Below are 24,297 nucleotides of genomic sequence, written 5' to 3' on the forward strand. Positions count from 1 at the left end.
TTGCAGGACTACTTCTTTAATGTTTCTTGACCCCACCTTTCAATGTGGGTGGAGTAAGTTTTCAAAAAATAAATAAAAATTACAGTCCCATGAGTTAGTAGTTGCTGCTCATGGGTCTTGCTAAATTCCTTTGGTCTCTGATGGACATGCATCCATGGGTTCTCAGGAGCTCATACCTGTTACTGTCGTACCACCCGGATCGTTGATTTTTTCTTTCAAAACAAGGTCTGGAGAATTTATTTGCACTTGGAGCATAGGGAGGCTCTTCGTGTAGACCAGTTGACAAGTTAGCATATTTCAGCTTATATGGTGGAATGATTTAGCTCAAATACTTACCTGCTAAAGAAGAGGCTGGTGCAAAATGGACAAGGAGAATATGCCACTTAAAGGTACTCAATCCGATTGTTAAATAACACTAGGGGTTTATGAAGTACAATAAAAGGCATTTATTTTTGTTTCCTAAGAGTTTTCAGCAGCAGACAGATACAAATATCCAACAATGTAGGTTAACCAAAAATATCAAGGAACATTTGCAGTTTTCAACAATAAATCTGTGGTAAATGTCTACATATGTTCATAAAATATGAATAAAGGGATGGTTTATGATTGTTTTCTAATATGACCATACTTGGAGTTTGAATATGGAAATTTTTAAGACAAGGAACATATGTACAAAACTGGAACACCATTTTAAGATAAAGAAACACATATGAATAGCTAGCAAGCCTCGGTTGTCTTAGGAAGGGAAATACTGCCACAACGTAAATAACGAAGGAAAACGAATGCTATTTGTTCTGGAATAGATACATCAACAAATGTAACATTGGTAATAAAATGAGATTGTTTTACATTTATAAAACAGTTTTAATGCATGTCCATATTTCACCAGAACACTGAATTTACTTATGAATGACATATCCTTTAAAATAATACATCAATAAATGTAGCAGTGTTGACCCTATATTTATAATTGTTTTACTGAAACTTGGGGACCTATTCAAGTAAATCCAGTAGTGGAGAGATGGGCTTCAGTTATTGTAACCGTATGTTGAACTATGCATTAAGTCTACTGCTATTCAGCTTTGAGGACACTTTCGAGAAAATTCATTTAATAACCAACTGAAATGTGTAACAGGAAAATGACCACATTCGATTTCCTTTTTGACACTGATCAACTTGAAAAGATCTCCTCCAGATGCGACCTCATCCTGAGGGGCAAGAAATCAGACAAAACAAAAATAACTAGCATGAAATATTTGATAAAAAGAAAGGCACTTACGTCATCTCTTGGCTACGTTCTTTGCGTAAAGCAACAGTTTTTTTTTTTTTAACAAATTGCCTGATCAATCAATACACAATTTTACAAGTAATTAAATCGAACATTGCTACAAAACAACGTATACCAACTAATGCTATCAATAGTTTGCGTTATCTACGCTTTGCGATTTCCATTCACAACTGAGTGTACTTTTTAGAATATGCAATGAGGTGAACAACACCATAAGCGGAGCAAAGTGTGAGAAAATATGTAAGACATTACAAATGTATGTACCTTTTGTGGAAAATGTTGTTTCACCGAAAAAGCTGTACTTTAAAGAGAAAATTAAACTTTTTCCCCTATCCTATTAGTTGCAGTACCACATGGCAGTGGAGTTGTCTGTGAACACCTGCACCAGTTTTTCCCCCTGAGAGATTGAAGGGATGCCTTCAGAGCCAGTCTCATCGTGCAGAGCTCCAAAAGGTTGACATGGAGGACAGACTCCGCCGATGACTAGATGCCTCTAATCTCTGCCTCCCCCAGGTGACCACCCCATCCCAGAAGGGACGCATCCCTCACCACCATTAAATGTGGTTGGGGAAGGGAGAGGGCTCTGCCTTGGACCCAATCTTGGTTGGTGAGCCACAACTGCAGTTGGTGCGCAGTTCCCTCTGAGATTTGGACGTAGCCGGACAAATTCCCCTGATGCTGCGCCAACTGGAAATTCAGGTACCACTGCAGAGCCCGCATATGCCATCTGGCATGATCCATCTGTAAGAGGCCATGAGGACCATCAGCCTCAAGGTTATTCTCACCGAAATCCATGATAGAGGCTGAATCATCGAAATCACAGCCAAATATCCCAGGCTCGCTGCTCGGGAGGATAGGCCCAAAACTGCAGTTTCCAGAACCCCCGCAATGAAAAGGAACGTCTGAGAGGGAGTCAGGAGTGACTTCGGCACGTTGATAGTGAACCCCAGCAAATGCAGGTGGTCTGCCATTGTGTGAAGGTGGGAGACGACAGCCTGGAGCGAGCCCGCCTTCAATAGCCAGTCATTAAGATAGGGGAAGACTGGAACCCCTGATCTGGACAGATGAGCTGCAAACCCTGCCATCACCTTTGTGAACACGGAGGAGCACTGCTAAGGCCAAAGGGGAGCACGGTGAACTGAAAGTGCTCGTGGCCCACCGTGAACCATAAGGTAACGACAGTGGGCCGGCAGGGCGGGGATATGAAAATATTCATACTGCAAGTCCAACGCCACCAGCCAGGCTCCCGGGTCGAGTGCAGACAGAACTTGGGCGAGGGTGAGCATTCTGAACTTCTCCTTCCGGAGGAAGAAGTAGAGGGTCTGGAGGAAGAAGTAGAGGGCCCAGAGGTCTAAGATAGGACACAGGCCTTTGCCCTTCTTGGGTGCCAGACAGTAGCGGAAATAACAACCACAACCTACTTCTGGCATAGTGATCCTCTCTATAGCTCCCTTGGCCAAGAGAGCCGATACTTCCTGGCGGAGCAGTGCCAAATGATCCTCAGTCATGAGATCGTAAGAAGGTGGCATGAATGGAGGGGTAGTTTCAAAGGGGAGAGAGTAGCCCCTTCTGACTATTTGCAGGACCCACCTGTCCCAAGTGATGGATTGGCAGTGGAGGAGGTGATGGGGGATCCAGCCTCCAACTGGCCATTGATGGGCCTGAAACGTCAAACTAGGAAGGTTTGGAGGCTGCAGCAGGGGAGGAAAGGGTGGACTGGCCGGCCTGCTGGCTCCCTGACCCGCGAGGATGCTGGGTCCCACATCATTGTCTATCTGAATCCGGGCCTGGATCAATGGGGACCCTCTGGAGCCAGAGCTGCCTGCATCGAAGTCCTAGGGACCTCGACAGACTCCCCAGGGCCCGAAGGCACTCCGGCGGAGCCGGGCTGCATAAACAGAATGTACAAGGCCTCAAAGAAAGTTTGGATTATGGCAGGATATGCTCAGACTCCCAAAAAGGGAGGGAGGTGCGGAGCCATCTCAGAATTAGGCTCCAGAGACGGAGCCTTCGAGCTATAACACTCGGGATCCCGCATCGCGTTGGACGACCGACGGGGAGAAGTCTAAGGACGCCCCTGCTTCTTTGACTTCTTCTTGTGTTTCCCTGATTTACCCGAAGATCTCCCCGACGACTTCGAGTACGAGGAGTGTGGGCTCCGTAACCATTCTTGGGACCCTCACCTTGAACGAGAGCGATGCACAGCAGAGCGCTGGGCCTCCAGTATCTTTCGGGACCGCATCAAGTGGCAGGAACCACAGGGCTTGAAGCCGGTCCTATTCTGGGACATCCTCGACACACCAGTAGTCTACGACTCGAAAAAGATGTCAACAAAAAGTTAAAAAAAAAAAATTGCCAAAAAGTAGCTAGGGGTAGCTCTCTCCGGATCTGCGCTATGCTGGCATGGAAAAAGAAGGAACCAACGTCAGCGCTCATTGTCGGCGTCTATGTAGGTTCCACGACGTCATCCCGGCGCCCACAACGCAGACGATGGCACAGAGCTGACTGACGCCGCCTAACGACGCACAGGGGTACAGCTGAAGAAAAAATCTCTGGATCTAGACTGACGCCTGGGGGAAATTCTAAGGTCAGGAATCTAAGGTAAGGAATCTACAACCAACAGTCTCTATCAGATAAGGCATTATCAAAGGTAAGTAACTCGTTCATCAATGCCAGATTTTCAGAATAACCACGGACTACATATCTGAGCTCCATCCAGATATATTGCATATACATGTATTTTACTTGGATACCATAAAAACCTGGCATAGACCTTGTTTGTAACTGGACATCTCTATTTATTGGAACGTTAAAATAGGCTCAGCCAATCAAGTAGATTAGAAAGCAGACATCAACCACTTTTTCCCTCAAGGTGGTTTGTTTCAAGCACAACAAAACACTTTTTCCTTCAGATTGCAAATGTGAAATAATTATCACAGTATTATGCATCAAAACACAATGTTGTTACATTAATCTTGAATCTAAATGCTTATATTTTAAATGAAAATACTATTTAGATCTTGAATCGAACAAATGCTACTATATGTCTGAATAAAAATAAAAATATAATTTTTCAAAGTAACTCCAAATCATAACTTGAATAGTTTAGATTTTGAGAACATATATCAAATGATCTCTGTACCTGAAGAGATTTGCAATCAACGCCAGTCAGAGGTCAACATCTTCTTACTGTGTTCGAAGCTGATAGTCTAGGAGAAATGAATATCATCTATTTACAAGAGGCATCTATAATAAACATTATGGTCTTCAAGTAAATACTCTAGAATTATAAAAAAACGCATCATTAATAAAAGCTATTTAAAGCACTGAACAAGGAATTACTTTACAAGTATTCTCAACAAGAACAAAATAAACTACTTAATGATAGCAGACATGAGAAAGGGCGGCTTCATACTTCAACAATATGCATGAGTGCAAATCTCATCTTTGTTGAAAGGAAGGAGTGGATCGTTGGAATAATGTTTTATTAAATGATAATGAAGGCTTCAGGGCTATAACTGGCTGAAGAGGCTCAAAATGATTGGCACATTGTGGTGTATGGCATCCTGACACAACCATCATCTACAGCTGTAGGAAAGACTAGGATGATGTACCTAATAGAAATAAGCAATCTTGCAAATATTTGGATGAACTTTTGTAGGATGGAATTCTGATTTGACAACCTTTGCATTCTGGGTCAGAGGTAGATGTTGACCCGCATATATGAATGTGTGCTCCTCAGAGACTAGGCAAAGTGATGCGGAGAACATAATACAAAAGAACGAGGATAATTAATGCGAAAAGTAATAAAAGTTAAACTAAAGAAATGCACAGCAGAAGTTCATAACCCAATGGCATTCTTTCAATTGTTACAGTCATTGCTAAGAGGAAAGGCAGAAGTTCATCTTACACAATCTAAAAAGAAGGAATTGTGTGAAAAGAGAAGTTATACATTGAATTTATCACCAATTAAATTAGTTCCCTTGCTCTAGAAAACTAGGACTGGGGGTGATGAGGGCTTCAAGAATTAGTGTTAGACTGGTTTGAAAAAAAGTCTCTCCTTTTGGAAGACCAATAATCTACTAGGTATTAGTGGGGAGATCTCTCCAGGGATTGCAGCAAGGACACACATAAATGATCCCCATGTCAGGCTTTGTGGAGTGAAGAACATTGGAGTAGACTTCTTGAAATGGAACACAGGCCTGGACGTGGTGGTGACGTTTTCACATATGGAAAGGAAGTCCCGGTTTGTGGGAGGTCCACTGTAAGATGTGCATAGATTTAAAAAGGGTGCCTTCAGACACAAAGAGAAAATGTAGGAAAAGAATGGAACTCTAGTTGCATTTGCCAACAAGCATTTGGACTCTTCGGTACTAGTTTAGATCACATCTTTTATCTCTGTCTTGCAGTGGACCTGATTCACGGACTGGAAAAAGTTAAGGGTATTAAATAGATGATCAAAGGCCATATCAACAAGCATTGAAAATGCAATAGGTCTCGCCTTTGATTAAGTTAAAGCCATTTGCTTTGCTAATGGTATTCTATGGCTTTAACTTAATGAAAGGCGAGACGGATTGCATTCTTAATGCTTGTTATTTATTTAATGCCATTTTATCTAGAGCCAACTTTACCCAAAGGTTTCCGAGTGCTTTACAAAAGAACCAATTAAATTACATAAGGACTTCAGAGGACATGAGTTACATAAAAGTTAGAAACAGAAAAACTCTAAATTCACATAAGAATGGTAGTAAGTACACACGTCTACTACAGATACTAGTGGTTAGAGTTACATATGTACACGTTGCAAGTTCACTCAAGATTACATTATAAAAAGCAATTAGGGTTGTACAATTATATATTACATATTTACAGGTCATGAAATTGTTGCTGTCATTCAGCCAGTGGTTTTTTTTTGTTTGTTTTTTGCAGTTTATCTAGCGCGAACTCGACCCGAAGATATTGGAGCGCTTTACATGAGCTCCGGTTACGTTACACAAGGACACATTCTTTTTTTTTTTTGGTAGGCACAGGGAGATTAAATGATTTGCCCAGAATCACAGGATGAAGAGTCGATCCCGAGGCTCGTACCTTGGTTTCACCAGCTCCAAGGTCGGAAGCTCTGGCCGTCAGACCACATCCTCTCCGTGTTACACTCACAGGCGGTGGACTTGGGGTAGAATGGCTGCCTTCCAGGAGTCCTGTGCGCAGCTCGTGCCCCAGCCTTTCACGGAACTAACCAGTGCATTCTGGAAGTTGTAGTGCAGTGCAGGGGCGCACTCACCCTTTTGTGCTCTCTGCCCTCCAGGTGGATAGTGTGAAGTCACCTTGACACTATGTCGCCGCCCCATGCTCTAATGTACTCGACCAGTGCGTTCTGGGAAATGTAGTCTTATGTAGAGGTTCGGTGTCCCTCCTCGGGATGGAGGGTGCAGCAGGGGGCGCTCCTTCTGTCCTGCCTTCCCCCAGCCACCCACAGAGATGACGTGTAATATGCTGCAGCCTGACCCCGTCATGATGTCACAGCAGCGCCCTTGTTTGTATAGCACACATTTCCCCCGGCGCCACCTCGAAGCGCTTCCAGCTCTCCACAGACCTTCTACAGGTCCCGGGGCGGACCTGGGCGGCAGTGAAAGTCTGCCCCATCACGGAGATGTGCCGTGTGACCTTGGGGGTGGGGGGGTATTGAAGCTCAAGGGGCTGCCTCTGACCCTTGGGGCCCGGGTCATGCAGAGACTGGCTCCCTCCCTCCCCACTTTAATGAAGGGAAAACTCCAGTGTCAGCCTGGGAAATAAGGTACTGCTGTTTCGCAGCATTAATGGCTGCCAGGCCACAAAGCACCTTCATTCGGACAAGAGGTCACAAGCACCCTCGGTCGTGAAAGGGAAGAAAACCTGGGAATTCTGGAGGGATTGGTGGCCCCATTTACACTAGTGTATCTTCTGAGTGCGTTCGTTATGCCATATTGAAAAAAATTCTTGCTTTTTATTTATGTTTTTTTTATGGTTGTGCTATGGTATTTTAAGCGCGTTTTTACAGTGCCTACTACCATGTGCATTCTCACGCAGAGTTTTTGTAATCTGTGCTTGTTTGTAAATGAATTATAATCACGAACTGTAAACATGAAATTCTATATATGGAGTGTGTGTATTTATACATCTTCAACATTAACAAAAAGCAAATGTACATATGTGCGCGCATGTATTTGTTTTGCTTCTGTGCATCACACGCGCCCACACACTTTACGTACCATTTTTGTGGTATAAGGTGCACAACAGCTTCCTCTAGAAACAGCGTTGTTTCCTACTTTTTCACAACCGCGTGAGAGTTAACCAACCACCCGATTTAAGAGTAGCTAGTTAATCATTTTGGGATTCTAATTTGCTGCACTAGTCTTGTGTACCGAGAAAGACCACAAACCCTCTGTCACCCGTTTTCGAGGTTTCCAGTGTCTATGTGAATAAAACAATCATTGACTACCTAGAAAGGATGTTAAATGCGAGTTTTCCAACGTAGTGCTCTGAGGCCACGCCGAAGAATGTACGCTACACAAGTGACTGTAAAAGCATAAAGTGCACCATTTTGATGGTGGAAGACGGGACGGCGTGGCTTGTTTTTCAAAGTCTCATACATTTGCAGCCTAGAAGCCTGTTTGCAAGGGGCAGCGGGTCCCCTGGGCTATGAGATTGTATGTGTGTTTATGGTAAGGGAACTGTATGTGTATGATATGAGGACTGTGTGTGTGCCCGTATGGTATGGGAGCTGTATGTGTATAATATGCGGACTGTGCACATGCCTGTATGGTAAGGGAACTGTATGTGTATGATATGCGGACTGTGCGCGTGCCCGTATGGTGGTATGGGGACTGTATGGGTGCCCGTATGGTGTGCGGGCTGTAAGTTTGTATAGTATGGGAATTTTAGGTAGACATGTATAGTATGTGTGACTGTAGGATATGTTAATTTTACATAGGTATGTCTGAAGTACAGGGATTTACATACATGTCAGTAAGGTAAGGGGAACTGTAGGATGGTAGGTCTGTCTCTGTGGTACGGAGATGAGTAAGTCTGTTTGCTTTTGGAATGTATGTAGGTATGTGTGCCGCGGCAGTAGGGGGTTGTCTATATGGGTTTGATAGTCGGCAGCGAAAGTCTGCCCCATCACGAAGCTGTGCCGTGTGACCTTGAGGGGTGAAGGTCAAGGGGCAGGCTCTGACCCTGGGGGCCCGGGTCATGCAGGGACTGGCTCCCTCCCTCCCCACTTTAATGAAGGGAAAACTCCAGTGTCAGCCTCAGTGTAAAGCTGTAACCTGTGCTCTTCTGGCCCTCTGTACGTCACTGCCCCCCGTCCCCCGAACTACAAGTACCAGAATGCACTGCTTCGTGAAAGGAAGGCTCAGGGCGTGTCCAGGATTAGGCGAGGATGTTCATTCACTGGAGTACATGACCACTTCGAGGCGCATGCCCTAGGGGGGCATCTGCCAGCTGATGACGTGGGCCATGGGCAGGACATGGAGGCCAGAGGGCACGTGGCACGTGAAGGGATCGACACGGACACATCTCACACCACCCTCCCCCACAGTCTGTAGTGTAAAGGCCTTCACCAGTATCGCCAATCCCACAAAAAACTACACAGAGCAGAGCACATGCCAAGCGTTGCAAGCGTCCCAGACACACTGAGCAGGCATAGTACAGACAGCGGCACAAGCTTCCCAGACACACAGACGAGAGGTGCAAACGTCCCACAGGCACACAGAACAGGCACGGTACAGGCAGAAGCAGTTAAAAGGCGCGCGGCCTCCAAATTAAAATAATAAAACCCGCAACGGTGAAAATGAAAGCAGGCGTGTAGTTAAGCCCGGGAGTGGCGTGCACGCGCTATAAGGACAAAAAACAAGCATCCAAAAAAAAAAAAAAGAGCTGCAAGCTAATACTAAATTTTCTGTGTCACGCCGTGGTAAGAGATCCAATCCCGCTGGGCGTGGCTAAAAGGAGACAGGGTGGCAACAAGCAGTGATTGACATGCCTTCCGTGCAATCATTGCACTGCATTTGGCATAATTCGTGACACCAAATGTCGCGCACAAATCAAAACTGAAGGCGGAGCTGGGACAAGGCTTCTGGAATCGTATAGATTCCAAGAAGGTATGACAAGAGCAGCGCATGCACTGCTTACATCAGGCCGAGACCTAAAAACAGTGGGAGTCAAAAAATATGACTAAACAGCAACTTTGGTGGTCTGTATCATGCAACTGTATAATGTGCTCACTCTAAAATGCAGCATAATTGAGACCATCAAAGGTTATTCAGTGTAACTTTACCTCCGTTCTGCGTGATGTAACGAACCCATGGCAAGGCCTGGTAGCCACTCTTTTCAATGATCTTCAAGTAGCGGACCTAAAAAACGAAAAGGACCACTGAAATTATTTCGTACTTTATTAACTTTGGTGATAGTGAAATTGAACCGTCAACCATACTGTGTACAGCTGAGACAGGAGAAGGGGGAAGACCTGTTAGACAGCCAAAGAAAAATAAATTACCACAAGAAATGGAAGGAAGGGTGATTACAGAAAAAAGGTGGAAATATCCAACACTGAAAAATAATGGTACTTAGATCTTCCTATTATTATCAATAAATATGTTTTTTTTAAAAGAAAGAAAAAAAAAACACACAACTTTTCTGGGACTGAAGTTTAAGTTCATAGAAATATAGCACAGCTCTTTCACTCCTTTCCAGATTGAGAGCATAGGCACATTCAGATTCAATATCGTCTGGCATGGACTTGCGTATTTTGCCTTGTCCATTCTGGCACCAAGCTTGGTACTGTCATCCATATGTACTTAAATGTTGTAAACGTTTCCCTGTCAAGGGTATGGAATGCCTTTTATACAATAGATTAATAATGAAGAACCAGTATAAGACTATTATGGGCTACATAAAAGTAAATAGGAAGCCAGGTTAGATAATAAAATAAAGAAAATCGCAATAGTGCACCATTGTACATGTCCCTGCACTGCTGCAGATTTATGACTTTTAGAAACTCACAAGCGTTTAAAGAAGGAGGCCTCTATACTGAACTCGTAGGAAACGTCTGAATTTCATTTTCATTTGAGCGAATACTTATATTGCTCATGAGACACTAATGACAGCGCTCAACATGGGTCAAATATTGTTACTGCTAAATAGTCTGGTTCTAGGAACTACTGGTGTATGTGGTTTTAATGCTCATGATCTGTGCGCTGCACTCCGCGTTGGTATATATGGCATTTGTTAAATCGAAACAGCATTAATAAAGTTGAAAAAAGAAAATGTTTGCTCATGCGACAATCTGATGAGTGATTGCAAATTTACTTCCTTCATATCCCTTTTTACCTGCCAACCTTATATGTAGATGCAGAAAGCTGACAAAATAAGAGGCCAGCTTAAATTCACTAGACAAGTAATAAAAAAATGTTTTTTTAACAAGAACAAGTAGGTACCTGAAGAATATTGTCCATTGGACAAATGGGTATTTTATAAAACCCCACAATCTAAAAAAAAAAAAAGAGGTGTCAAATCAACCACCGATGTGTTGAACAAAATTAAATTAAAAAAAAAAAAAAAAAACACTATCTAAAAAGGTATTAAAAACATTTCCCACTGCTTGGAGAAGGGGAGTGGGTGCCCTGGACTCAAACAGCATATAAAAATATATATTTTAATCGTAACCCTTTTCGGTTTAGAAATACACTATAAAGATGGATATTGCATGGGACGTGCAAATAACGATTGCAGAACAGGAATAAATGTATTTAATTTGACATGTTTTAAGTGCAGATCTCCAGCATCTACCCACTTTGTTAGGTAAGGAAGCCACGCCATTAAAAGTGGAGCAAGGAAGGAAATAAACAATGAACAGACGCTACTACATGAGTAAGAGGCACAGCAATGTAATGTATTAACTTTATGACAATCTTCATGAGTAGCTCACAAATACACTTCAAAGCGGACTGCTGCGATAGCACTTAAAGCAACACAGCTAATACATTACATCACAGCAAGAAAAAGTTATGAGACACTAACCTGGATTCCTGAAGTCGTAAAGTATGGGATCTCAAACTTCACACTTATTGGAGGCTTTCCTTCTTTATCTTCTGCCTCTACGCTGGGCAGTCCAAAGTGAGCACGCATTAGATACTCCTTGCCACCCTAACAAAACCAAACAATTTGAAATATTTGGTGAGAATATATAAATATATCACACACAATTCTACAAAATTAGAGCATGCTTATTTGGAAAAATTTCAATTTTTTCACTTCCATTCTTCAATATTTCAAAAACTTCTAGCTCTGCACTCTACATCCCAAGGTTTCGGACAAACACTTCGAAATATGATTGCAGGGGAAACATTACAGGGCCTTATGGATAAAATGAGGCACGGATACACTGAAATCATTATATTATTACATTAAAAGTGAAACATCCACTGTGCAATACATTTCATTTGTAACATCACGGATAAAAATTCCCAGTAATGCTAAAGAACCAGCTATTTTTCTCAAATGGAATTTTAAACCCTCTGTTACAACAGTTATCAAGCCAATCCTCTTCAGAATTAAAAGGAATCAACCATGCCATTAAAAAATATACATAAATGCTAGCTATCTCCCTCATCCACTCAAGAACTATTGCCATAATGCCCATGACAGGAGGAAACATTAACTTAAAAGTCAGTGGTGAGCACAGCTATACATCCATGTAGGAAACGTACCGCCATCCAACCACTTTCGTTACTATCCGGGGGCTAGAAGATGGTTAACCCTCAAACAATACTAACGAATAAAACCTACCGAGGCTATCTGGCATCAAGTTCAAATACGTTTTCAATTCTTCCTCAGAAACATTAACTCAGCCATGCAAATGATGCTTCAGCTACCTAAATGCGGTAACAATCTGCAGAAAATTACGACTGGCAAGATCAGCAAACCCGGTCAGGGAGTGAATCGATGCTTCAGCGGCTTACACAGCATTCACATAACTTTCTGAACCTCATGCCAAACTCTTTCAAATCTTCAGGAATAAATCCATAGACTCAACCACCCTAAGCTGATTTTTTTTAAAACATTGGATTATAGAAGATTGACTCAGCCTTGACAGTAAAAATTCTAATGTCTTGCTAGTGTCTCCAAAGCAATGTCTATACATTCACCCCTAAAAACTCGTCCTCTGGGTTAAAAAACCAAGATAATGAAAGGGAAGTAAAATTTGAATCTCCAGGGCTAGTGTTACAATCTCTATTGATTTGCCTTTTGTATGCGCTTTATTTCTACAGTGTCTTATGCGCAGAATATTGCTTATTATGTGCTTCACTGAAACATTTTAGCAAGAGGACCTCAAGCGTCTCAGTTCTACAATAAATCCGTAAAGTTATCTTCCAACCACACGTGTGCCGCTTCTTCAATGATCTAAATCGGAAAGTCAAGAAAAGCACCAAAACAAAATCTGGATTGTGAAGAAAACTAGAGGCAATAGGACACTGAAAGGATGTTCAGAAAGCACACTAATACAATGAATACTCTCTACGTGACACTACAACCAAAAGCCGCGGCTATCACAAGAGCAAATCTGACCCAAAAACTCAATCAGACCACAAAAGCTGCAGAACACAGGTGCCAAAGTATTAACACCAATCATAAATCTGTATGACTATGTGGAACTCAAAAGTGAAAGTGACTGAAGGAAGAGGCAAGTTTTAAGTTTAAAAATGTACAATATCTACTAAACCATGCACAGCCTACATCCTAAACATTCATGAATGAGGGTCAGTTGGCAATGAACGGGACCGCTATGCTGTAACAGTACACATACATCAGTCTACAGTAAAACCACAATAAAGGAGAACATTTTCAGTCAAAGGATGTAAACTATGAAACTGCCCAAATTTGTCTAGCAATCCAGAAACCCTAACACGAAAAAATAAGATTGTGAGCCAAATTTGAGTGAAAATCAATAGACAAACTTATCCAATAACTTATTCAATAACTTACTGAGACCTAGAAAAAGGAACAGAGCTGCACACAATCAAACCGAAAAAAAGACAAAAACAACAAAAGGTGTCAATATCATTTGGCTTAAAATACAAACTACAAATACATAAATATGTCAAGGTGCAGAAAAACAACAACTTACAGGAAATGATTTCATAGACCAAACAATTTCACTATTTTCCGGAATCCATTTGACACTTCCTACAGTAGTCTTAAACTTGGGCGAGTCTGCATCATTTGGTACTGGAATGTGAATTTCTACATTGTTGGCAGTGGATCTTCTTTTGAACTGGCTCTTGGCCTGTGGGGAAGAGATTTTAAAAAAAAGCAAAAGTAATTTAATATCATGTAGCTGAAAGGGAAGACATTATTTTGCGCCTGTGGTTTAAACGAGAGAACAAATTCCAATAGCTCACATGATAGACTTCATGTACACACAAGGCAAGCAGAACTAACACATAATTTCCGAGTTCACCTACACCAGGAAATATTCTCTAGACAAACTATCTGGAATTCAATAGTGAAAGCTGCCACATGCCGTCAAGCGAAGCTCCTAATCTGATCTTTAACAGCAACAAACAAGCATTTACAATGCAATGGTCTCGGCATTGTTAAAGTTAGAGCTATTGGCATTGCTCATGACATTATTTTTGTTTATGTTTTTGTTTTTAAAACATTTAAAGAAACGGCATTGTTATTTGGCTCCACATAGCGCCTTCTTCAGCTTGACGCTTCTTTGACTGAATATTGAAATTATAATTTCATAAAGTGTGACATGCGCACTTTCATTGGGATGTGTATGTTAAAATCACCACTCTTTTCTAAAGCAGTCTACACATTGTTAAGTCTAGTAGCGAAGAAGTGTTCCTGTTTAAACATAACACATAATTACATCGATTGTAACGTGTATTGTGGGTGGAATTTCTACTAACGTCGGCTTCTCAATAAACGGAAGGTGATCGGTTTGCATGTTATTTGTTTTGTTTTTGTTCATAAATTGTGCACCTGAAGAGAGGGTATCCGAGGAGGCTTATTGAGAAACCCCTTAAGAAGGAAAAACTGGCATGTCGGCATTGTACTTAAGGTCACATTTCACCATGTCACATATGTTAATGGATAGCTTATATTTGATTATCTGTTGTCTATATGTTTTACATTTTGTTATGAAAATAGCAAATACAGGCGTAAATAATTATTGTTTTTCAAGCACAAATGAAGACTGATTTTAGAGAACCTTTCTCTGAAATGTGTACATCTTGGAATAATTTTAATGATATACTGTGATATTCGTTTATAGTGCTAATAATTATTTGTTACAGTTGCAATTATTCGGTTATATAAGCGTCATTTAAACCAAAACGAAAATTATTGATAAAGGCAATGTACATGTTTTTGTAACTACATTTGATGGGCTGAAGAACAGGAGTCCCTACCATCTTTATGACAAGCCATGCCCCAGACTAAATGAATATTAATGCATTTAAAGTATTAAAGTTGAGACAAAGATGTTTATTAGCAAAACGCAAGACAGCAGGCTTTATCCAGCTATGCATCCGAGACCTGGTAAAGCATCCTTGCATCCACCCTATGCACTGCACATGCGTAAAACCAGCGGCCACGTTAGGGCCAGGCAACGTGCCAAGAGCGCTTATTTTAAACGGCATTGGCTTTCATTCTCGAGCAGCAGCGAGGGAAATCCAAAAAGTGTTTGACAGGAGAATGAAGTTTGCCGGCGCGGCCCCCCGCTCACCTTAGAGGAGCCGCCCAGAGTAGTGACCCGGGTGTACAGAGCATGCAGGTCCAGCTCCCTGCCCGCCACAGCTGGCAGCTTTCGAACCCGGGACCTGTGCACAAATAGAGAGCATTAGAGAGATCCGGCAGACGAGGCCGGCGATACCGGACCCCTGGCAAAGCTACCCCTCCACCACCCCCGTGTCTTATAGGTTTAAGGCTAAATGGGTCTTCTCACCCTCTGCTGTGGTGGAACTGCCTCAGCTCGTCCAGGAAAGCTTGCCCTTTCCTCCGCTGGTCCTTTTGAGGTTTCCCCGTCGAGTTTGCCATCGTTTTGGGTATTTTAAAAACAAAATGTATTTTTTCCCCTTTGTATTTATTTTTTTAATCCCCTCTCTCCGTGTTAGGGAACCCGAGTCCCCATCGTCGTCTTCGGGACTGAAAGGCCGGAGAGTGGTCTCTTTTCAAAGAAAAGTTGGTATTTAAAGAGGGGGGGGGGGTGATAGCAGGGCCGTCGGCGGCCTGAACTGGGGGGGTCTGGGATCTTCAGCAGGGCCAACGGAAACACAGACCAGGCTCCCCTGAGCCCCACTCCATGCCTCTCACCCAGCTTCGGCAAGAGAGATCCAGTGTTTTTCCCCGCTTTATTTGATTTTTATGGGTTTTTTCTGTCGGTTCTTTCGGGAGACATCCAGGGAAGGTGTATGTGTGTATGTATTGCACTTACCACATTCGATCACACACCGGCCGCTCGCGCCCGCTTACAGGACGCACTCGCGCTCTGCACAGGCTCACACACACAAAAAGAGCCCGGGATATGCGAGGCCACGGCGGCTGCTGCTCGCCTGAGAGAAGGGGATTGTGTGTGTGTGTGAGAGGGAGGGAGCGAAAGAGCTCGGCAGCGACCCCTAGACTAGGCCGGAGGTACTGCGCACTGACAGAAATGGGTGTAAAGTCTGGTCAGCTGTGGCTCCCGATCAAATGAACGCCATCCTGAAGAGAACGGCCTAACGCGAATTTATCAGCGACCTTCAGCTTTATGTGCGTAACAGCTTCATAAGTTGAATTATAAATGCATACTTTTTTGTGAGTTGAAATACTTTCTTAGGAACAATTTTCGGAAACCATTTTAATAAAGGCAACCTGTTTCTAAAATATGTGTAGACAGTACTTACTTGTTAATTAATTTCAAACCAATATCTCTACTAATATATGACGATTTAACTTTGTACCTTCGTTATCTGTTTGGAAGCTCTTTGAGCTTATTTAAAAAAAAAGAACGATGTGCTCTAAAATGGCCGGCATGGGACTCCTCGGCGTTTGCAGTCCGCTTTCTCTATCTTTGGCATGACAGCAGCCACCCCAGCGGTAAGCGGCCAAGCCGGGAACAATAGAACAGACCAAGGGTTCGCCTTCCCGTGCTTTAGGGATAGTCGGAAATGTGCAGGCAGCGCATGTATTCTTGAGAACGACCCAACTAACAAGGAAGGGGGAGCACCGTTGGATTCACCAACAGCAACATTTAGGGGTTTCAAGCTCTCTCATGGCACATCCAGTGTGGCACCAGGAGTATCAAGCTATCTTCTGAGGCGAGCACACTGCACCGTTTCAGCTTTCGCCTTAGCACCCTCGCTTTACCATTTTTCTATGTATTTTAACGTGACGTATTTTTAAATTCCCACATCACATTTAAACCTTACTTCGTGGGGATGATCTACTCCCACTTTGCAGTGAAGAAAAGCCTGGCTTCCTCGGCCAGCACCTGTTATTTTTACTCCGTTACTACTAGATACACAACATGTCTGTGTGCGGAGGACTCGTTGCTAAGACACAGATAAATCCCTCACATCGTACTGCGCACAGGAATGCACCGAGTCGGAAACCTTTCAGATCTACGTAAAAAGATTCAAAAATCACATCCCCAAAAAGTGTTTTAAACTACATCTGTCTTGGTAGTCGGTACAATTTACTATAGCCACCATGGGAAAACAAATGCACAGCATTTTTTGTTGGTTTTGTTTTTTGTTGCCGTTACATAGCGCGAACTCGGCCGAAGGCCGCATTTCACGAGCACCAGATTACACAACACAAACTCATTTTTACAAGGGCCGAAGGCCGCATTTCACGAGCACCAGATTACACAACACAAACTCATTTTCACAAATACATTTAACAAGCACACCACTAAGCACACCACCACCTTTCTCCGAGACTGAGAAGAACTGCCTCGGAGAAACGCATCGTCCTTTTCGGATTGGGGGGCGTGTTTTGCTGTTGTCTCCTCCCCGAGACTTCTCGCAATAAAACACGCCCCCCCGATCCGAAAAAGACGGGGCTTCAACGGAGTGACTGGACCTCTTCTCCAGTGGCTGGCCAGCATTTAAGAGGCCAGCCAATGGAGAACAGGATAGAAGAGGGGCGGGTGCAAGCCCCTCTTCTCAATGACATTAAATCTCCGGACTTCCGGTCTGCCGACCGGATGGTCCCGAGACCTAAAAAGCGCTTAATTTTTTAATGAACTGGCGGTCGTGTTTGAATATTAAAGTTCAACAATGAACCTACAATTCATATTCGACTGGACTTATGTTTCCTTCTGCTTCATGACACTGGGAGCATGTGACCATGTACCAGTATCATTTTTTAGAGTCGCTTATCTAGTGAATAGCAACCACCTAGCAGTTCACCTTAATTTTCAAAGCAAGGAACCAGAAAGTTAGTAATAGGCAGTCGCCAACTCGTAGACTTGACGAGGACACCAGTGACAAAAAAGTAGACTTCGAACAAAGAGTACAGGACTTATCAGACAAGTCTTGCATTAGTACTATTACGTTTGCATCCTCACTATGGCCTGGTAATGAGAATAGGTTATACATGGGAGGAGGGTCAGTGAAAGTACAATGTCAACTCTCACTGCAATCCGACCATGGGGGAAAACATAAGATTAACTGGAATTTAAATTCTAGGGATAGGATGAAGACCCTTTTTTAGGTCTCGGCAAGCGAAGGCTGCGCTTGCGCAGTCTCGCTTGCGATAGTTAATGTTTTTTAGTAGTGGGGCTTGAACCCGCCCCTCTTCTCCATTGGCTGGCTTCCTAAACGGAGGCCAGCCATTGGAGGAGAGGGGCGTCTGTCCATTTAAGCCCCGTCTTTTTTGGATTCGGGCGTGTTTTTTAGTTTCTTTCTCTCCTCTGGAATGTAAACATTCCAGCCAATGGGAAGAGGAGAGAAAGAAAAACACGCCCCAACATCCGAACATGACGCTGCGTTTCTCCGAGGCATTTCTGCTTGACCTCGGAGAAACATGGTGGTGTTCATGGCGATTCCCTCAACGACTGGCAGCTGGGCCCGCTCGCCGCGGCAGCACCAACTTGGCGACCTACACTCTAGTTCCCATCAACTTTCCGGTGACGTACTTCCCTTGACCCTGAGCTGCATGCAACCCGAGGATCTTGAATGGAAGCTGCCTTTCCACCAGCCGTCGCTAAAATGTGTAAGCTCCAGTCGACCATAACGGAAGCCATCTTAAAAAAATCAAATGGATTAACTGACGGGCTACAGGAGTCATAAGGCTGTTCCTGTGGTGTGGCCCTGCACACCCAGCACTGTGGTGCAGTAGGGGCAGGCAGCGCCGCTTTATGGCCCCTCAGCTGAGAGCGCTGCTGCGATGGTAACGTCACCGCTGCCCCAGCTGCTCCAGGAAGGGATTCCGGGAGAGGCACCTCACACAGCGACACCTGTGTTCCGCGGCGGACTCCTGCAGGATCCAGTATCCTCGTCTCCCGGAGTTACCAGGCTGGCGGCGCGGGAGGCAGCGGCTGCAGGTGAGCCTCGGGGTGGGCGGCGTCTCTGAGGGGCTCGGGGGAGTCCGGTGAGGGCTGAGGGCATGGGCAGTACCCTCGACGAGGCTGTCGACTAGGCAGGAACGGAGCGCAGTACCGAACGTTCTTCTTTCGCGTGTTTTACTCATTTCATGCCCTGACTTCTAATATCTGGTGGAACGAGGGTATTTTAGGGCTCTTGGCCCCCTCTAAATTCCAAGCGCTGTACTCCCCTAGCCCCCCTCCGGAGATCCACGCACCGGACCCCAAACTATTCAGAGTTACACGACCAGACGTGTGATTGAGTTACTTAATAAGTGAATAGTCTGAGATTTATGTAGTAAGTACAGTGTGATGCTGGTTTTGGGGATGGTGATTTTGTGTGTGTTTTGTGGTATGCGTCTATGTTTAGTGTTGAGATGTGCCTGCAGTACCTGAGGTTCTATTACCAGATCACGGCGACTTCTGAGTTTTGGCATCTTAAGGCTTTAATCCTGTGCAGTTGCTGATGCTTTTGTGCACGAGTCATGATTTAGAGCATGGGCACGTACACAGATGTCTAAAGCGCAAAAAAAACATGGCTTGTTCATTTATGTACAATTTTTTTTTTTTATGAGGTGTTCTTACATCCACCGTCTTCATGGCTCATACCTGGTAACTCTGGGGCTCTGTGGGTAATCTTGTTGACATAGTTTCAGTACTGTGGTCATCTGATTGTGGTGATTTCTGATCTCTAGTTGTTGATGTGCTAAGAAGGTTTCGTTGTCTCTAATTGTTTTTCTATGTGGTGTGTTGTGAGTACTTGGCTTTTAACCTCTAGGAAGTGCAGTTCAGGTACTGCAATTCTTTGACCTTTGTGGTTAGCCTGAAGTTAAGCTCTAGACCTTGAAACACATTTCCTGCTCTGTAGCCTGTGCATCATAATGTATGTCGTGTGATTGATGTATCATGGCCGAGGGCCGCCGATGGACACACAGCGCTATCTTAAGCCCTTTTATTGACTGAGGGCTTTTTGTGCAGCATATTGTTTCAAAAACAATATTGTTCTAATCTTTGAATAAGTTACAGTGGGATCAATACTTCCAACCTTTCATCAGCTGAACTTCAGATGCCTTATTCACATGATTACAGTTACCCGAATCTGAATAAACAATCACATCTGGTCTGTTCTCAAGCAGTGACATGAACGAAAAGGTGCCATGTGGGAGGTGTGGTGTCAGCAGGTGCCTGCCTAGCATCACCAGGACTTTACTTACAACTGCTGATAAATTCGGGTTTGAGGTTAGAAGTTGGAATCATAAGTATAACTTATAACAACTGCACAAGAGAGCTAACATTTATTTCAGCTCTATAGTAAAGTTTTAAGTGCAGGTTCTTCCAGTTTCTAGGTGCTTTCAGATGGGCCGGGGTACGAAGGGGGGGATGTGTTCCAGCTTCCAGATGCTCTCTGATCTGTCTGAAATCTAAGGGGAGTGTCTGACATGTTCTCTTCTTGTGGATGGTAAACAAAATAATGTCATGAGCAATGCCAATAGCTCTAACTTTAACAATGCAGAGACCATTGCATTGTAAATGCTTGTTGCATGTTGCATAGGGCAACTCCTCAATGGGGAGGGAAGTTCCACCATTTTTGTGAGCTCCCTGCTGTACTTCGTACTTAGTCAATAAGCCCACAAAAAGTGCAAACCAAATGCAGTAAGGAAGTATTCCAGAATTTGCATGTTTGGACAAATCTGATTGGCCAACATCTTATGTGACAGATTCACAGCTCAGCATTTCAGCCAAGAAGATAAGTCAATCATTGGAAGGATATGCAGGAATTGAAAAAGAAAGCAAGTACACACATTTCACACTTGCATATTCAGTGCACGCTTTAGACATAGCACACGGATAAGGCTGTATTCTGTCCCTAAGGTTTTCAATATAGGACGATATTTCTTTATAAAGTCAATATTTCAGCCTTTGAGGAAGATTGGCCAATTCCATAGTAAAAATGCACTTTTTAAATAGGATACAGTCAAGTGCATCACACACCAGGACAAAATGACAGCCTTACAACATTGTGTACCAACTATAATCGCTAAGTAAGCGATGAAAAAGAATATGGATGAAATACGGAGCTCTCTGGCTTGGTCAACATAGAACAGTAGGCCCCAACAGGCAGATTGTTAGCAAAATGGCACTTGCAGCACCAAAACAGTTGCTCTTGTCAGCCCTATTGCTGGCTGCCATCTGAGCATCTAATCTGTGCCATTGATTCCCTGGTAGCATGGACGAGGAGAAGCACAGAGAAGAAGTGTGGGGATTTCTGTGACAGAACCACAAACTTCATGCTGAGCTAACCACCAGAGAACAGAGCCGGATTTATCAGAGTGCAAGCAACACATTGAGTGCCTGGTAGAAGGGGAGACAGATGCTCTTTTCACTCCTTCAGCCTTACTTCAACCAGTGTTGGGCCGGACATATTACTCTCAGCCTATAGAAGCTGGCACCTTCCCATCCATCCTGTCTCTGGGTAAAAGCACTGTTAAATTCCAAAACAATTAAGAGCCCTACATCAGCAGTCATTAACAACCTGAGCAGCAATCCATAGCCAAGAAAAAAAATCATGCGAGTGCTAAATGCAGTATTATGGGATTTAAAAACTATGCTTAATTGTCAAGTATGCTAAGTGAAGCAGGGCCAGATTTTGGCTTGGGCGAGCAGGGCCCAGGGCGCCAATCCTCAGAGGGGTGCACAGAGCTGGCTCTCTATATAGTATACCAAAATGAGGTATACTGTGCAAAGAGTCCAAGTATACCTTACTAGTGAAAAGGGGCTTGCTTTAACAATACCACGGTGCTCTGTTTGTGGTAGTGTGGTCAAGCAGCCTTAGGCTGTTCAGAGGGGAGTGTTAGGCATTTGTTACACACAAACAATGAATAAACAATTCACATACTGAAAAAGGAAATCCGACACCCATTTGTAAAAATAAACAATATTTATTTTAATTTAAGACACCAAGATCCTCGAGATCAGGTAAGTTTTGGTTCATTTGTTCATTAGGTCTCGCCTGCGAACGCAGCGCGAAGCGCTGCTTTCGGCGAGATCTATTGTTGCTGACTTGCCTCGGAAGTGGGACAGGAGATGTGCACGCGCAGGCTTGTGGCGGATTTGAGTTGGTGTACGCGCTTACAGCCACGCGGCGTGCACATCTCCTGTCCCCCTTCCCTCGCAAGCCAGCATGCAGTTTCGCTTTCGATTGCCATTAACCCCATGGTCCCCTCCACAGGCCCGTGATTTCCGCTTCAAGAACAAGAACGTCTGGATACCTGCCCCCACAAACCAGCCCTCCCGCGGACGGAGCTCAGGCAAGAGTGCAGCTTCTGCCCCCCACCCCCATTCCTCGCCGCCTCACCTCTGGGGGCAGACTGGTCGCGGTGCTCTGCCGGTTGTTGTTGGTTCTCCGGCGGCGCTGCTCTCCAGGCCCGAGCAGAAGAGCTCGGCCATACGGACCTCCAAGGCGTGGCTCCGACCCCCGGACTCCCCGCCCCCCACCCGGCAGCAGCGGCTCAGTTCCGCAGGCCCGGCAGCAGCGGCTCAGTTCCGCAGGCCCTCTCCTTCCCGGGTGGCACCCCCCTGCCCAGTGACCCCTGCACCACGCCCACGTGACCCAGACTCTGCTCGGGCCCTGCCTCCCTCCCCTGCAGGGTATAGAGCGCCCCTGCCCGTGGTAAAGACGAGGCTCGCTTGACGCATAGCTCCTGCTGCCGCCGCCTATGGGCGCCATGAACCCGTCCGCTTCATCCGTCGAGGTGTTAATCCGTTCAGCGAGCTGCTAATGAGCAAGGGGCGAGGTGTAATGTGCCAGGAAGCGGGCCTGCCTGACCCCAGCGTGCAGTTAATGCCTGTAATGAAATAAGTGGCGGGAGGGGCCCGGGTGCGCTCAAATGATGCCCATTTGTTACAGGAGCCAGGGTCCCTCCGTGAAATGTCACCTCAGGTCTGCGCACCCGGCCTCCCGGGTCCGAGGCGCTCTCTACGAGTCAGTAGCGCCTGGATGTAAGCGCCTCCGGCGGCCGGCGAGGCTTCTGGGCGCAGAACGCTGCCTTCATTGAACCACCGCAATCTCAGAGGCGCTAAACCTGCCCGTGCATGTGCCGAGCCGGGAACGCGTTGGACATGTGTGGAGATTGCTTTTTGTCATATGTGCGTAAAGTGCCGGCTGGAGGCTCACTTTTGGCTTTTACAAGGAGGTCCCCCCTGGAAACCGGAGCCGATAAATAAAGGCATTTTAGAATGAAAGCACAGGCGGGGGGGCGTTGTGCTCGATATGTCACATCAGGGGCGGGGCTGGTGCAGGGGCCTGTAGACCATGGTCGAGGGGGCCTGCTGCACCCCAAGATTAGCTGTGTTCCAACACCAAGGGGTCCGGGGCCTGCTGGCAATAAAACCCCATGGCGCGCTTGCTGGGGACTGAATGTGCACTGGGTTCCGGCTAATCATGTTCCCAGTGCCTGTGTTCATTCCCAAAACATCAAAGGATACTTGTTTTTCTTTTTTTTTTTTTTTTTTTTACTTTAATGAGCACAGCGCTATACAAAGCAATAGGTGTTGCTTTTGGTATAGTAAATAACAATGGCAAAAGGCATTGCCGTTTACAATGCCAATAGCTCCAAAACTCGCAGTTGCGAGACCTATTGCATTGTAAATGCTTGTTTTTACCTGCCCTGGTGTGTCCAGATACAGAGGTGCTTTATACGGCGGTAGCCTCGAACGCTACACGCTAAAGTCAATGGGAAAAGTACCTGTAAGAAAAAGGCTGCAAGTGGGGACTGGGAGACCAGTCCGCAAGAACCGAAAGTGGGCATCGGCCCTTAAGGGTCTTAGGGCCACTGTTGGTTTCAATGAAGTTCAGCTGGGGAGCTCTGGTGCGTAGGTGTTTTGTCAGGCAGGTCGGCAAGTTTGAGGCTCTACCAGTTCTTGGTACACCAGCAGAAGAGGGAAAAGAAAGACAGCAAGAGGACTTCTGGCATGGAGCCGGCCTCTGCTTAAGTCCCACGACGTGAAGGTAGGTTTTGGTGGTGGTGGTGTTCGGCCTGAACACAAACAAGCCTTGGTGCTTGTAACAGGCTACGGTACCCTGGGTGTCGGTGCAGGGAATATCCGGGTTGGATCAGCGTCTCAAAGACTGGATAAATGGACGGGGCTGACCTTCTGGACACTCCGTGACCTCCTACAGGGCTGCATCGGTGGAGCCTTGTGGACAGCAGAAGAGAGAACCGGACAATTTGATCGGTGCCTGCAGGCAAGTGGATCCTCCACGTCAAGGGAGATGCTGGCTGGTTGGCGAAGTGCTGGCAGGACGAGTAGAGCCTTTACAATTGTTGGGACAAACGCAGGCAGAGTTTGGCGCCAAGTCCACAGTTCTCACGTTCTTTGGTTCTTCTTTATCCTT

At 44.9% G+C, this 24,297-nt stretch overlaps 1 protein-coding gene across 1 annotated transcript in view; it reads right to left on the reverse strand.

Annotated features, from left to right (window-relative positions):
- Nucleotides 1–422: 422 nt before the first annotated feature.
- Nucleotides 423–24,297, reverse strand: part of LOC146772364 (AP-1 complex subunit mu-1) — a 160,638-nt gene continuing 136,763 nt past the window's right edge. Inside the window, exons 9-13 of the mRNA XM_085639149.1 lie at nucleotides 13,455–13,613; nucleotides 11,348–11,473; nucleotides 9,606–9,681; nucleotides 4,431–4,497; nucleotides 423–1,208 (exon numbers count right to left, since the gene is read on the reverse strand). Coding sequence (XP_085495275.1) covers nucleotides 4,475–4,497; nucleotides 9,606–9,681; nucleotides 11,348–11,473; nucleotides 13,455–13,613 — 384 coding nt within the window. The 3' untranslated portion in view covers nucleotides 423–1,208; nucleotides 4,431–4,474. The remainder of the gene's footprint in view (nucleotides 1,209–4,430; nucleotides 4,498–9,605; nucleotides 9,682–11,347; nucleotides 11,474–13,454; nucleotides 13,614–24,297) is intronic.

Source organism: Triturus cristatus, chromosome 12 (assembly GCF_964204655.1).
Source record: "Triturus cristatus chromosome 12, aTriCri1.1, whole genome shotgun sequence".
NCBI classification, from domain to species: Eukaryota; Metazoa; Chordata; class Amphibia; order Caudata; family Salamandridae; genus Triturus; species Triturus cristatus.